The 16,919-nt window shown below is 37.6% G+C and overlaps 1 protein-coding gene and 1 pseudogene across 3 annotated transcripts in view; both read right to left on the reverse strand.

Moving 5' to 3' along the window:
* Snx4 (sorting nexin 4) overlaps nt 1-16,919 on the reverse strand; it is a 65,825-nt gene that overhangs the window by 40,971 nt on the left and 7,935 nt on the right. For 2 of the 3 annotated variants that reach the window (XM_058583530.1, XM_046457973.2), the window contains exons 2-4: nt 9,108-9,229; nt 4,697-4,832; nt 4,473-4,622 (exon numbers count right to left, since the gene is read on the reverse strand). In XM_058583530.1, the coding sequence (XP_058439513.1) occupies nt 4,473-4,622; nt 4,697-4,832; nt 9,108-9,229 (408 nt within the window). The remainder of the gene's footprint in view (nt 1-4,472; nt 4,623-4,696; nt 4,833-9,107; nt 9,230-16,919) is intronic. The other variant, XM_046457974.2, reaches the window with a different exon arrangement.
* Nucleotides 4,839-9,101, reverse strand: LOC131424671 (poly(rC)-binding protein 2-like; annotated as a pseudogene).

The following is a 16,919-nucleotide window of genomic DNA, read 5'->3' on the forward strand; positions in this document are numbered from 1 at the left end:
GGAGTGTAGAAGACAAAGGAAGGAACCATTTTGCAGCCACTGCGGGGCTCACACCTGAGAGGGCCCATTCTTGGCAAAACGGAGTTTGGCCCAAAATACAGGCCTGGTAAACATACACTTCACAAAATAGAGTGTGCTTAAGTGACCAAGAGAAAAATCAAACGTGGAGAGAGTTTGACAAAGTGGACAACTGGTTGTGAAAACCTACTTGGCTCTATCCCTCCTTCTCCAATCTGACTGTTCACAGGACCTGCTGAGACAGATGCATCTGGCTGGGAACTTGGAAGGGCAGAGGCAGGAGAGATTCTCTTCTCTGGAGACTGAACTTGAGAGGAAATGTGGGGTCCGCAGGTGATGTAGGGGACTAAAAATTGGGTCCCCCAAAACACAAGTAGAATCCAGGGGAGATCCCTAGGGTACAGTGTTCGAGCGTGGACCTGCAAGTGCTGGGTGCTGGAGGTGCTGATTTAAAATCTCCAGAACAACTGGCAATCAGCAAAGAGCCTGGAACCCACCTAAACCTAAACCCTGCCTCCAGGAACTCCACCTACTGGATTACATCTCTCATTCTAGCAATAAAGAGGGTGGAGCATCAGCTCCAGATTATCCCACCTAAAACTGCTGACAAGAGAAGCTGAAAATCTTTTGAACTCCAATGGAAAGAATTTTTCAAATTTTCATCAAGATCTTTTTTTTTTTTTTTTAATTCTTTTTCTGTTTAATTGTGACCTTAATGGTACATGGACATTTATACATATTCATATTTGGCTTTTTTTCCCCTCACTTCTAGCATTTTTGAAGCCAGCAATTTTTCATGAATTGGTTTTTTGTGAACCAGGACATTTGATTAGTATATTTTAGTTTTGTTTTATATTATTTTTATTTTCAATTTTTAAAAAAACATTTTACTTTATGTTTTTTTCTCCTGTTTCCCTTGATTCTCTTTTCCTCTGTTATCAGCCAATATCTATTGTTCTCCTTCACTCTTCCTTTAATTTTTTACTTCTTCTTCTCTCTTCCTCATAATCATCACATCCTATATCACTTCTGTCCTTTTCCCTGTTCACCATTTGAAATTATAAACCCTTTTGCAAATTCGCTGTTTTTATGGTAGGCAATAGCTGTTCATCATTTCTGTTTATTGTGATAATTAACATTGTAGATGTCATAGCAGGAATTATTTGGTTTAATGCTGTATATTGTTTGCATTGGTTGTTGTTATCATTTGTCTCCCCCTAAATGGTGAGGTACTGGAAACCTTTAGGGACATTATAAGTCCACAGGGTAGAAACTCTACTGCCTCAGATCCATACTGTTAAAGGGTAGACGCACAAAAAACATTAAAAAGCAAGGGAACAAATCACCCCAAACAAGCCAAAATACTCCAGAACAGAATCCATTGACACACAGTGGAAGAAATGTCAGAGAGAGATTAGAATGTACATAGTTAAACTGATCTGCAAAGTAAAGGGCAGAATAAAAAATGAAACCAGAAAGAAACTACAGGAAGTGAAAGATCACTTCAATAAAGAAGCAGAGATGGGGGGCTGGGGATGTGGCTCAAGCGGTAGCGCGCTTGCCTGGCATGCGTGCAGCCCGGGTTCGATCCTCAGCACCACATACAAACAAAGATGTTGTGTCCGCTGAAAAACTAAAAAATAAATATTAAAATTCTCTCTCTCTCTCTCTCTCTAAAAAAAAAAAAAAAGAAGAAGAAGCAGAGATGGGGTGGGGGAAATCCTTGAAATGAAGGAAACAATAGATCAAATTAAAAATTCAATAGAAAGCATTATAAACAGACTAGACCACTTGGAAGACAGAACCTCAGGCAATGAAGACAAAACATAAAATCTTGAAAACAGAGTTGACCATGGAGAGATAGATGTTAAGAAATCATGAATAGAACTTTCAAGAACTATAGGATAACATCAAAAGACCAAATTTGAGATTTATTGAGATAGATGAAGATGTGGAGATATAAACCAAAGGAATGCACAAATCTTTTCAATGAAAAAATATCAGAAAAATTTCCCAAACCTAAAGAATGAATAGAAAATCAAATACAAGAGGCTTACAGGACCCAAACCAAGCCATGTTATAATAAAAATGCCTAGCATACAGAATAAGGATAGAATTTTAAAGGCTACAAGAGAAAATATCAGAATACATATAGGGGGAAACCAATTCAGATCTCAGCTGATTTCACAACCCAGACCCTCAAAGCTATGAGGTCCTCAGTATAACATATGCCAAGCTCTGAAAGAAAATGAATGCCAACCAAGAATCCTATATCCAGCAAAATTAAGCTTCAGATTTGAAGATGAAATAAAAATCTTCTATGATAAACTAAAGAATTTGCAACAGAAAGCCTACACTACAGAATATTTTCAACAAAATATTCCATGAAGATGAAATGAAAAAAAAAAAAAAGTGAAACTGGTAAAGTGAGGAGCTACACTAAAGGAATAGTTAATCAAAGGAGAAACTAATTCAAATTAAAAACTAGTAATGAACCCAAATGACCAGGAATATAAATCATATCTCAATAATAACCTTGAACATTAATGGCCTAAAGTCATCAATCAAAAGAAACAGACTGGCAGACTGGATTAAAAAACAAGACCTAACAACATGCTATCTCCAAAAGACTCATCTCATAGGCAAACACATCCACAGACCAAAGGTGAAAGGATGGGGAAAAACATATCACTCACATGGATCGTGTAAATCAGCAGGGATTTCTATCCTCAAATCAGATAAAGTAGACTTCAAGCCAAAGTTAATCAGAAGGGACAAAGAAGGCCATTTCATACTGCGTGAGGGAATTATAGATCAATAATACATAACAACCATACATATTTATGCCCCAAACAATAGAGCATCTACATACATCAAACCCTTCTCAATTTCAAGAATCAAACAGACCACAGCACAATAATACTGGGTAACTTTAGCATGCCTCTATCACCACTGGATAGATCCTGCAATAACTACATAAAGCTATAGAAGTAAAAAATACATTGACCCAGCAGCTCAGGAAGCTAAGACAGGAGGATCAAGAGTTCAAAGCTAGACTTAACAACAGCAAGGCGCTAAGCAACTCAGTGAGACCCTGTCTCTAAATAAAATACAAACTGGGGCTGGGGATGTGGCTCAGTGGCCAAGTGTCCCTGAATTCAATCCCTGGTATCAAAACAAACAAACAAACCAACCATTTGATAATTTAGACTTAACAGATATATATAGAATATTTCATCCATTAATGACTGAATACATATTCTTCTCAGTAGCACACAGATCCTTCTCTAATATAGAGCACGTTATGTAAGCTATCACATAAGTTGGCATACAATTGTAATATTACCTTAGTATATTTTCAGCATCTGTAGGGTTATTTTGATAGCTCCCTCTCCATTGATGTTAATTTTTGTGTTCTTGCTTTTTCTTGATTATACTCGTTTATGTTTTATCAACTTTTAGCTGTATTATTTCTTCTCTATTTCATATATTTCTGCTCCTACTCTTATTTTTTCTTTCCTATTACATAATTTGAAAATAATTTGTTATTCTATTCTTTCTAATACAAATACTTTAAGTTATAAATGTTCATCTGAGTACTGTTCCATCCCAGAGATCCTGATATTTTAAGCTTTGATTATCACTTAGTTCAAAGCACTTTTTAATTACTTTTCTTGTGCTTTCTTCCTTGACCTCTGAGATAAGCATGCCATTTAATTTTGAAATAGTTGACATGTGGGGTGAGGTGTATATCTATATATCTTAAGGTTTAATAAATCATTCAAGAAATACAGTTTGCATGATTTCAAATTAAAAACAACTTGTAGAAATGCTTTCTATATTGATTGTACTGGTTGCATACATGTCAAAATTGATCAATTGCATACTTAAAATATGTACATTTTATTGTACTTTAATTTTATCTCAATAAAGCTATAGGGAAAAAAAAGAGAGGCTAAGGAGAATTACAAGTTTGAGGTCAGCCTCAGCACTTAGGAAGACCCTAAGCAACACAGGGAGACCCCGTATCAAAATAAAAAATAAAAAAATAAAAAAAGACCTGAAGGTATAGCTCAGTGGTGAAATGTCCCTGGGTTCAATTTCTGTACCAAAATAAAAGCATTCTACAGTTTAGCTGGCTGAGTTGGTGCATGCCTGTAAGCCCAGCTATTTGGGAGGCTGGGGAAAGATGATCACAAGTTCAAGGCCAGCTCCTGTAATTCACTGAGACTCTGATTCAAAACATGTTTTTATTAAAAAGGTCTGGGGATGAAGCTCATTGATAGTGTTCTCACCTATCATGTGCAAAGCCCTGGGTTCAATCCCTAGAACCACCAAAAAAGAAAAAAGAAATAAATATTCTACATGTTTTAAATAGGTGCATTATAATTTTACATATTAGTGGAATTTGTCATTAAAAAAAAATAAGTCAAATGAACATTTTAAAAAGATACCTGTGTTAAAAACAAATAGAAGATTTTGTCTCTACAAAGGATAGGATGTGACGCAACTCTTAAGAGAAAGTTTTCTAAACCAATCCGTCGTCTTTCCACAAAATCCGGATCCATGTTGTCAGCAGACAGTTTATGCCAAACAAATTCTGCCTAGGTAAATAAAACAATCATTAAGAAGAGTCTCAATGTATAGTACTTTTAACTACTGCCATCTTGCTTCTTACCCGTTTTTCTGGTAGAGGTGGCACAACAATATGTGGATAGTAAACTAAAAGGTAGTTTCTCAACAACTCAAACTCACTATATCTCCTCCACAGTGAGTCTGTTAGGACACTCTGACCATCAGCATGTTCAACTGACCTGAAAGGAATCAAAAAACATTTTTATTACTTTATAAAAATACATACACATAATCAAAACATCCTCTAAAAAGTATACCTCTAAGTACTATTTGCTTCTATTTCCTAACTGCTTTTCAACCAGGCATTGAGGAAAGAACTTTCATGTATTTTTTCACTAATTTATTCAACCTGGTGAAACAGGGATTTACTATCCTCATTCTACAGATGAGGAAGCAGCTGCACATATGTACCCTGCTTACAATCACAAGGATCTGTGGGTAGAGCACTCAGATCCACCTGATACCAAGCCCTTACTCCTAAGCACTTTGTTTCCTGTTATAGAAAAATGATTTGAACCTAATAATTGTATTAGGAATATTCTGAAAGCCTCAATCTTTCTCATAATTGGTTTTACAGTATGATAAAAGTCAGGCTCAGCTAGCTAGTCTATTAAGAAGAAAGTAATTTTAACTTCACTATTGTCCAATGAGATGACAACATTCACAACAAAGACCGAGACCCACAAAACCTCAATTCAGGTTATAAATGAATTAAATGAATCTGAGTATCAAGAGATATGCACAAGAGTAAAATATTAATTAGTTGTGAAAGTGTGCGGAAGAGAAGTTATAAAAATTCATCAATACTCATCTTCAATTATAATTATAAAGAGCTGGCAGAAAATGCCATGTGTCATCTATATACAGTTCAACTTATATTTGGGAGAAAGGGTAAAATCATATAAAGGACATTTTAAAGTATTTTGCTTTGAAAAGTCTCCCAATGCAAGCACTGTTATAAACCATCAATCTTTTAAACCTTCTTATTTTCTTTTTTTTTTAATTTTTTTGAAAAATTCCTATTACAGAACTAAACTGAAATTATTAATAGTTCACTCTTACATTTCCACGACAAACAGAAAAATTCATGAGCCAAAAAAAAAAAAGGGAGAAGCTTATAAAACTAAATATAGATCTCAGCATTAACAGCTGAACAGAAAAAGGAATTAAAACGCTTTAATTAAAAAATCATGAGTGGAAGATAAAGTGTGTAGAAACTGAAAATTTACAAACTATTTAAAACCTGGAATCGCTGACTGTTCGGAAACTATGCAGATGGATTATGGGTGTTGGTGAACAGCAGAAAGGGATTATGGATGAATCTGCATTGTTCTAGCTGCTTCCCATGCCACCCGTCTCCGAGGAAAGCCTGACTTTGATTAAATACTGAGCCAGGTTAATGCTGGCAGCAGATCCAGTGACAGTAACCTGCCTATCAGTGGATCCTTCCACTGGGTTCACAATTTTGATCTGTGCCAGACATCTGACGGATCTCATTGATTTTGGTGCCTTGACGCCAGATTATGCAGCCAATCAAGTCGTTTGGAATGGTGAGTTCATAAGAAGTAGTCTGAGCAGATGAATCCAAACCTGCACTGAATCCAGTATTACCATGCGTCATAGGAAAATGAGACTGTTGCATTGCCAACTGGGGCAGCTTGGTCAAACCTGGCTGTGGAATGGCATATTGTCCTTGAATGGTATAGGCCTCTAGAGGTGGTTGAGGAACATGGGCAGGGTGGTGTGAAGAAAGCTCGTACTGTCGCTGCCTGTGCTGTACCTGTCCTGACCTCCTGCAAAGATGACTGGAGAACTTGATGGCTTGGGCAGGTATGGGATGGTCACACCCTTCGGGGTAGGGACTCCAAAATGACCGCACAGATCTGTTTGACACACTCAATGATGGATTGCAGAATGCCAGCAATAGCGATGGCCCACTCAGTTGAATTGGGGAGCATATCCCCTGCCACCTGGATTTGAACCCCTGTACTCTCTCATATTTCCTTAATCTTGCAGCCACCATTACCAATAAGAGAGCCACACTAGCAGGGACCACCAGCCTCAGAATGACCAGGTCTACTGGCAACTGTGCTATTGGTCATAGAGCTGCTAATGTCCTCTTCCAGTTTGTCAATGATCATTGCAAAGGCTTTGAAGATGGCATTAGCAGGTCCAGCCAAAGTGATAATTCTCTTGGGGACAATTCCCTTCTAAGAGATTGATGCATGTACCACTCTCCTCGAGCATCTTCTCAACTGATTCTCCTTTCTTTCCGATGATACTGCCAACTTCCTTTCCATGCATAAGTAGGCAAATGGTGAAAGTGACATTTAATCCACTTTCAATAACACCGGTGTCCATGTCGAGCAGTGTTATGGGGAGCTGGACTTCGAGTGGTCAAGTCTTTGGTCACTGGTGGGGGTGAAAGCCAAAAACTGGTGGGCCAGGTGTAGGAGGAAGAGGAGGAAAGAGGAAATGGGGGGGGCAGTGGCAGAGGGCACAGGCTGCAGCTGCTCTGGCTGCTGCTTCTGCTGATCTGGGAAGACCTTCTCATTTTCTAAGTATTTGCTTGACAATAATTTATTTGTCCTCCAAGAAATACACATATGCCACAATGTGCATAAAGACCCAGAGGCTACATCAGTTTCAGAAATAAGTAAAATTTGAAAACATATTTATCTCACTCTATGCTCAGAAAAATAGTTATTAAGTTTTTGGTTTTGTCTTTTTGAGACAGGGTCTTGCTATGTTGCCCAGGAGGACCTCAAATTCCTGGACCCAAAGCAATCTTCCTGCCTCAGCCTCCTGAATAGCTGGGACTACAGGTATGTACCACCACATCTGGCAATAGTTGCTTGCTTTTATTATTTATATATTAAGTTAACCACTAAATCTATTTAATTATGCATTAATAAAAAGGAAACAAAATATGAAATCCAAAAGTGTACAAATGGCTTCTGTGGAAAAATATGGAACTATTAAAGCAAAACTCATCTTAAAGAGTTGACCTAAGCATTAGCTATAACAAACAACCATTCCAATCCAGGAAGCCAGGTAGGGTGGCACAGGCCTATAATTCCAGTGAATTTAGGAGATTAAAGCAGAGGGATCACAAGGTCAATGCCAGCCTGAGAAACTTAGTGAGACCTGCCTCAAAACAATTAAAAAAGGCCTGGGATATACAGCTCAGAGGTAGAGTGCTTGCCCAGCTTAAAGAAGGCCACAGGTCATCCCCAGCACACACACACACACAAAAACACATCAGAAACAAACAAAAAAACCCCACAAAACACAAGATAAAACAACAAAAAATTAATACAAACAGATTTCTAACCCTAGCTGAAGAAATATTTGGGTTAATCTCAAGTTTCAAACTAGCTACCAACAAAACCTATATCTTACACTGGGCACAATGGTGCATGTCTATAATCCCAGGGATTCCGGAAGCTAAGCCAGGAGGACTGCAAGTTCCAGGCCAGTCTCAAAAATATAGTAAGGCCCTAAGCAACTTAGTGAGACCCTGTCTCAAAAATAAAACTAAGCCAGGCACGGGGCACATCTGTAATTCCAGCAGCTTGGGAGGCTGAGACAGAAGGATCACAAGTTTAAAGCCAGCCTCAGCAAAAAGTAGGGCACTAAGCAACCCAGTGAGACCCTGTCTGTAAATAAAATACAAAATCGGGCTGGGGATGTGGCTCAGTGAATGGTCAAGTACCCTCTGAGTTCAATCCCTGGCACCCCCTCCCCCCAAAAAAGCTGGGGATACAACTCAATGGGAAATTATTCCTGGGTTCAATATCTTGCTAATAAATAAAGCCTATAACCAGCACACCTACAAGGTAGGTAGAAAACCTGCATAACAAAAAAGAAAAAAAAAAGGAGCCAAGTGTGTTGTATGTCTGTGATCCCAGCAACTTGGGAGGCTTAGGAGGATTGCAAGTCTAAGACCAGCCTTGGCAACTTAGTGAGACCCTAATAAGAGCTTAGCGAGACCCTGTCTCAAAAAATAAAAATTTTTTAAAAAGGGGTGGGGTTGGGGATATGGCTCAGTTGTTAAGTGCCCCTGGGTTCAATCCCCAGTACCTCCCCCAATAATGGTCATTTAAAGCAGGATCTATTCAGTGCAAAATGCCAAAACATAGGTAGGACTTCAGTGGACCCCCCAAACTACCCCATTTATCCAATCGTGGAATGATTATTCAATAATACCTATACTATCTGTACATCTCCTATACCATCAAGGCCTTAGGTTCAATCCTTAGAACCAAAAAAACAAAACAAAACAAAACAAAACAAAAAAATCTTCCTACAAACAGGAACACACACAAAAACTTCAAAGGGAATTAAAAACCAGTGACTTTATCCTTACTCAATCTTATTCCACCAAACTTTAAACTAAAGCTACCAGAAAAAAAGCTTCCTATCTAAACTTAAGTCTAATTCTCATCACCAACCTTGTTTCAATGAGGTAAGCTGTATATGTTTCTTGCATGTTCATGGCATTTCTTCCAGTTCGCTTTTCAGCCTCTGAAACACTGATTTCTATCTTCTTTAATCCAAAATTATTTTCTGTCATCTGGACAAAATGCAACAACAAAAAAACTTTAAGATGTTATTAAAAAGCCCAAAGCTAATTTAATAAAACTCATCATTGGGGGCTGGGGATACAGCTCAGTTGGTCGAGTGCTCGCCTGGCATGCGCTCGCCTGGCATGCGCAAGGCCCTGGGTTCAATCCCCAGCACCACAAAACAAACAAACAAACAAAAACAAAAAATCATTGGTACATATTTCTAGATAATTTGTTATATTCCTTACGTTGTTAGGGATTGCTAAATGACAGCATCAAATGACAAGTACTTTTTATCAACATATCATAATACATTAACTTTTTCAGAGGTATCTAAATGGGTACCATACATTTATTAAAATTCAGACATTTCCTTTAAGTGGCCAAAAATAAGTCTATATACAAAAGTATAAGAAAACATCTTAAAGACACATATACAGAAGATTCTAGGAAGATAGTAGAACTGGAAGCACCAGGAATCTATCTTCCCATCTAGACAACAAATACACTGGAAGACTGTGATATAAATATTTGGGAACTCTGGAGTCTGAAGAAAGCTTACAACTTCCAGAGGAAGGCTTGGATAACAAAGTATAGTTAATTAAGATCAATTTCAGGTCTGTGCATATTGGTAGTGACCCAATCCACACCCTAGCCCTGTGGAAGACAGCTGTGCAGTGTTACCTAGAGTGGCTTGCATACAGCTTACAGGAATCAAGGTGGGCAAAAACACATCATGTCCTCTACTGTTGGTTGCCTCTTCTAATTAGACAGACACAAAAAAGTGGTGGCCACTGTTATTGAACATTCTCATACTGTTACAAGCCTCCCTCTGGCTTAAGTGACTTTTGTGGGGGACCCTTTATTTCTACCCTCCATTTTTCTCTCTCTTAAAAGCTAAATATTAAAACACCTGGAAATTCAAAAACAACTGGATATTGTGGAAAATTAGAAAGTGACCACAAATATGCAGGGAAAGGATCAGGCTCTGAAAAAAACCTATCAAGATTTTCAATTTACATATCAGACTGATCTTTGGCACATAGCCTATAAGGAAAAAAAAAACCCTCAAAATAATAACAAGTAACAGCAAACTCTGTGGTAGGAGAATATGACTTCCAGAGATACCACATTTTTAGATTCAAAGGTCCTGTTTTCAACACACAGAAAAAAAAAAAATCACAAGGCATACAAAGAACAGTAAAGTAAAGCAGGGAATGTAGCTCAGTTGTAGAATGTTTGCCTAGGATGCACAAGGCACTGGGTTCAATTCCCAGTACCATCAAAAAAAAAAAAAAAAAAAAAAAATCGCAGTGGCACACACCTCTAATCCCAGTGGCTTGGGAGGCTGAGGTAGGAGGATCACAAGTTCAAAGCCAGCCTCAGGAAAAGCAAGGCACTAAGCAACTCAATGAGACCCCCCCCCAAAAAAAAATAAAATGCAAAACAAACAAACAAAGGCTGGGGATGTGGCTCAGTAGTTGAGTGCCCCTGAGTATAATCCCTGGTACCAAAACAAAACAAAAAACAAAGAACCAGAAAGTACAGCCCATTCAAAGGAAAAATAAATGAATAAATACACAGAAGCTACTTCTGAAAAGACCTGGTAGTGTATCTACTAGATAAAGACTTTAAAAAACTACCTTAAAGATGTTCAAAGAAGAAAGAAAGATGTGGAGAAAGTCAAGAAAATGATGTGGTCCTTCCACACCATAGTTTAAGTGTTGCCTCATATTGTAAACACAATGCAAATATCAGTACAGACAGACAAACAAACAAAAAACAATAAGTTTTGCTGACGCTGAAAAGTACTCGAACTGACATAAAAATTCCCTAGAGATATTCAAACGCAGATTTGAGTGAGTACATAAAGAAATCAGCAACCTGGAAGACAGGAAAATAAAAATTATCAAGTTCAAGGCAAAGAAGGAAGGAAGGAGGGAGGAAAAGAGGGAGAGAGGAAGGGAGGGAAGGAGGGGAGGGAAGGAAGGAAGGAAAGAAAGAAGACTGAAGTGAACAGTGTCCAAAGGAATACTGTGGCAAATCCCAGGAGAGACAGGAGAAAGAAAGAGGCATAAAGAATATCAGAAGATGGGCTGGGGTTATGGCTCAGTGGTAGCGCACTTGCCTGGCATGTGTGAGGAACTGGGTTCGATTCTCAGCACCACATAAAAATAAATAAAATAAAGGTCTACCAACAACTAAAAGATATTAAAAAAAAAGAAGAAGAAGAAGAGGGGCTGGGGTTGTGGCTCAGTGGTACAGCACTTGCCTTGCATGTGTGAAGCCCTGGGTTTGAGTCTCAGCACTATATATAAATAAAATAAAGGTCCATTTACAACTAAAATACATATATATTTTAAAAAAGAATATCAGAAGAAATGACTGAAAACTTTACAAATTTGATAAAAGACATAAATATAAACAAGAAGCTCAACAAACTCCAAATAAAATGAGTCCATTGGGGCACATTTTAATCAAACTTTTCCAAGAGAAGACAGATTCCTGAAAGTAACAAGAAACAAACAACTCATTACATACAAGGGATTCTCTATAGGATTACAGCAGGCTTCTCATCAGAAACTCCAAAGGTTTTCTCCACGTGGTCCGTCCACACCATAGTTTAAGTGTTGCCTCATATTGTACATTTTGGGGAAAGCCTTGGGTGTGAATCAATGCAAACGTGGAGTAGATATTTTTCTATCATGTAAGAGTAGGTATTTTTTATGCATTGAAGGTTGATTTAAAGAAGAAGAAGAAAAGAAACTCTGGAAGCTAGCCAGACGTGATGGTACATGCCTGTAATCCCAGCTACTCAGGAGGAAGGCAAGAGGATCACAAGTTCAAGGTCAACCTGGCAGCTTAGGAGTCCATCTCAAATAAAGTGTTAAAAAGGAGATGGGGACGTATTCAGTGGTGGAGTCCTTGCCTAGTCTGTGCAAAGCAATAGGTTTAATAAGCAGTACTCAGAAAGAAAAAAAATTCTGGTTTAAAGGGCAGTGAGTGTTCACAGTGCTAAACAAACCTGTCAAACAATAATCCTATACCTGGCAAAAATATCCAATAAAGATGTAGGAACAAAGACAGTCTCAAACAAAAACTGAGGGAGCCAGGCATGGTGGTGCACACCTCTAACTCCAGCAACTTGGGAAGCTAAGGCGGGAGGAAAGCAAGTTCAAGGTCAACCTTAGCAACTTAGCCAGGCCACATGCAACTTAGTGAGATCATGTCTCAAAATTAAAAATAAAAAGGTCTAGGGATATAGCTCAGTGGTAAAGCATCCCTGGATTGAATTCCTGGTTTAAACAAAAAACAAAAAACAACAACCTAGGGAGTTTTTAGATTTGCCCCATAAGAAATGCCCAAAGAAGGTCTGGAGTTGTGGCTCAGCGGTAGAGTGCTTGCCTCCCATGTGGGAGAACCTGGGTTCCATCCTCAGCACCACATAAAAATAAATAAGTGAAATAAAAGTATTGTGTCCAACTACAACTAAAAATATTAAAAAAAAAAAAAAAAAGAAAAAGAAATGCCCAAAGAAGATCTGCAAGGTGAAATTGAAAGGCACTTGACAGCAATTCAAAGCTATATGAAGGAAAACAGATCTCAATGAAAAGTAAGTACATAGACAATCACAAAACTAATATTACTGTAAAAGCAGATTATAAACTCCACTTTTTTTGTTGTTTATTTGTTTTCTTCATGATTTATCACTGGTTCCATCCCTAGACCTTACAATATTTTGAGATAGTAAGTTGCTTAGGGTCTTGCTAAGTGGCTGATGCTGGACATGAATTTGAGATTCCCACCCACCCCCTGCCAAGTCTCCCAAGTTGCTCAAATTGCAGGCATTCGCCACTATAGCTGGTAAGAATGATTCATGGTAGAATCATTTTGGAAAACAGTGACAGCTTCTTAAAAAATTAAATATAAACTTACACATATGATCAGCAATTACACTCCTACCAATCTACCCAAGAGAAATGAAAACACATATCCACACAAAATTTGTAATGGCTAAAAACTAAAACAATCCCAATATCCATAAAATGGTGAGTAAACAAAATGTGAAAGATCCAATCAAATATTCTCCAGCAATAAAAAGAAACTACTAATACACTGTACAACATATGAAAGTCAAAAACATTATGTGGTCTAAGAAGCCAAACTCAAATGACAACAGATTGAAAAATTCCAATTATATGACTGAGGATGGGAAGTGAGATGATTAAACTCTAAGGGGGAGAGAACTTGTTTGGAAAAATAGAAATGTTCTAAAACTTGTGATGATGGTTTCACAACTCTGTAAACTTACTGAAAAAGACTGAATTATACATTTACAATAAGTGAATTTTATGGGATATAAATTATACCTCAATAAGTGGTTAGAAAACAAAATAAAATCCACTAGCTTATACTGATATAAATACACAAATATAAAGTTTGATATGAAATGAGATATTTTCATAATTTCAAAGCTTGTCTCCATAAAATTAAACACAAAAGAAAAGAGTATCTTTACAATCAGGAAAACAATAATGTTCAAAGTATTCAAACTAAGTAAACTGAAATCCTGTGCAAAGTAAAAAAAAAAAAAAAATCTAATTATAACACAGTTATCACTTTAGTGAAAATTTCTGCCAAAGATGCACAACCTGGACCTAATAATGAGGGCAATTCTGCAAAACTGGTCTCTACTCTTCAAAAAGGTCAAGGTCATAAAAATAAAAACTGAGGAACTCTTCGAGATTGGAGGAGACCAAAGAATTTAGCTACAACTAAATTCAATAAAGACTCTGCACTGAAGCATTTAACCCTGAAGAACATTATTGGTACAACTAGAGACACAAATAGAGTCTGAGGATTAGATAATACTCATTTATCAATGTTTTTTTCCTGATTTTGAAGGTAGTGTTATGGTAAGGTAGGAGAATATCTGTGTCCCTGAAATACATAAGCAGATGAGAACAGGCAACATTCATGTTGGCAACCTGATTTCAAATAGTTCAGCAAAAAAGGTTCTTTGTACTGTACTTACTCATAAATTGGAGATTTTTTTAAAATTTGAAATGGTTATACATAATATAAATAACTTTGTTAAACTTATGTATTGGGGAGGAAAAAGGATACATACCTTCCAAATTACTGGTGAAGATAAAACAAAAGAAATTATGGTCTATAAAGGAAAACCCCAAAATAGAAACCAAAGTAAGAAAGTATAAAATATGACAGAACAAAAACAAAATAAAGTCAGTTAGGATTTAAAACATAACCCAAGGCTAGGCACCTGTAATCCCAGCAGTTTAGGAGTTAAGACAGGAGGATCACAAATGCAAAGCCAGCCTCAGCAAAAGCAAGGTGCTAAGCAACTCAGTGAGACCCTGAATCTCTAAATAATATATGAAATAGGGCTGGGATGTGGCTCAGTGGTCGAGTGCCCCTAAGTTCAATCCCCAGTATACACACACACCCCCCCAAAAACAACACAACCCAAAGCACAAAAATTATAAAGTCTCTAGGGTTGTGACTCAATAACAGTGCTTGTCTTGCCAGAATTTGAATACCATCGCTGCTACATATTAGCTGTGTAACTCTGGGCAAATTGTCAAACCTCTCTCTGCCTCAGTTTCCTCATTTGTAAAATGGAAACAACAGTACCTAAAATGAACTGAATGTTATGTCCCTCAAAACTCCTATGCTGAAATCCTAACCCCCAAAATAATGGTATTAAGAAGTAAGGTCTTTGGGATTTTATTATGGCAGTACAAACAAAGACAGTACCTAACTCAACAGTCACTGAGAACATTTAATGAGTCTATGTATGAAAAGAGTTTTGAAAGTTGCCTGGCATGTAGCTCCATATTACCAATTAGTCAATATTTGCTTAAGTTTTTCTTTTTTCTTTCTTTCTTTTTTTTTTTTTTTTTTTTGGTACAGGGGCACTTGAACACAGAGCTACATCCCCAATCCTTTTTCCTTCTGAGACAGGTTCTCACTGGGTTACTGAGGGTCTTGCTAAATTGCCAAGGCAGGTCTCAAACTTGAGACCCTCCTGCCACACCTCCCAAGGCCCTGGGATTATAGGTATGTGTCATCATACCTGGTAAGTTTAAGTTTTTCTGATAATAAAAATAAATACAAGCTCAATATACAAAACCTGCAAATTGTAGTAAATATTTAAATAAACAGAGCTGGGTATGGTGGCACACATCCATAATCCCAGCTATTTGGAAGGGTGAGCAGATCTCAAGTTTGAGGCCAGCCTGGGCAACTAAACAAGACCCTGTCTCAAATAAAAAATACAAAGGGCTGAGAATGTAGCTCAGTGATAGTTCATCCCTGTGTTTAGTCCCTGGCACCATAAAAAAAAAAAAAAGAAAAAGAAAAAAACCCAAAACAAAACTGAGTCACCTTCAAAAACATCAGAAAATCATCACTGAGCTAGAAAATAACTTTTAAAAAGTTTCTTGAGCTGGGCATGATGGCACCCACCTATAATCCCAGCAGCTTGGGAGGCTGAAGCAGGAGGATCACAAGTTCAAAGCCAGCCTCAGCAACTTAGGAAGGTCCTAAGCAACTAAATGAGAGCTTATCTGAAAATGAAAGAAAAAACAGAAAAAAAAAAAAAAAAGAACTGTGGATGTGGATCAGTAATTAAACACCATTCAACCCGTGGTAGAAAAAAAATAATTCAATAAAATAAAAATTTCCTGAGTATGATTTAATCATCTGCTGCTTAGCTTGCTTAACTGATATATTCTATAACTCTGCATGTGAGCTTTCTGTTACTTAAAAGAAGAAAAGGGGGGCTGGGGTTGTGGCTCATTGGTACTGCGCTTGCCTCAAATGTGTAAAGCATTGGGTTCGATTCTCAGCACCACATATAAATTAAAAAAAACCATGAAGGTCCATCAACAACTGATATAAATAAAAATTAAAAAAAAAAAAAAGGAAAGGTTTCTGGGGCTGGGGATATAGCTCAGTTGGTAGTGTCCACCTTACATGCACAAGGCCCTAGATTCAATCCCAGCACTACCAAAAAAAAAAAAAAAAAAAAGAGGAAATGTTTCTTCTAGTTCACAGTTTTGGAAGTTCTAGTCCCTGTAGCAAGGCAGCACACCATAGATGGAAGTGCACAAAGGAACAAAACTGCGTAATAGCAGCAAGAAAGCAAAGAGAAAGAAGAGGGCTAAGGTCTCAATATCCCCTTCAAGGGCATGTCCTTAATGACTCAACTTTATTTCACTAGGCCCCATCTCCACCAGCTGCCAGTAGTGCCACAGGCTGGGGAACAAGCATTTAACACATAACCCCACCCCGAAAATGTTGGGTCCAAACTACAGCACTATGCCTATAAATTTTCTGCCCTCTTTTTGTATTATCCTCACCCTCAGAATACCTCAAACCTATTTATAGTTCTGGTCTACTCAGTTCTCTGCTATCAGTCAGAGAAGGTGCTAATTGTGCACTGGAATTTTTAAGTACTGTGCTCCATGAGCACTTGCAGGCTTAAAAAATTCACTTACGAATTCCTCAGGCAATGGTTCTCCTCTGGCAAATTCCATAAGCCCAACCCTGCCTCTTAACTGTCAATTCAATGGAATCTTCCAGTCTGGAGGAGTATTCTATTCCCTTGCTCTTTCCAATCCCTTCTGCTAGAGCTAATTACTACTTTCTTAGAGATTTGATTCCCCTCTCATT

This window comes from Marmota monax, unplaced genomic scaffold (genome assembly GCF_021218885.2).
Source record: "Marmota monax isolate L192 unplaced genomic scaffold, Marmota_monax_Labrador192_F-V1.1 WCK01_AAM20220418_F8-fsc00052, whole genome shotgun sequence".
Lineage (NCBI taxonomy): Eukaryota > Metazoa > Chordata > Mammalia > Rodentia > Sciuridae > Marmota > Marmota monax.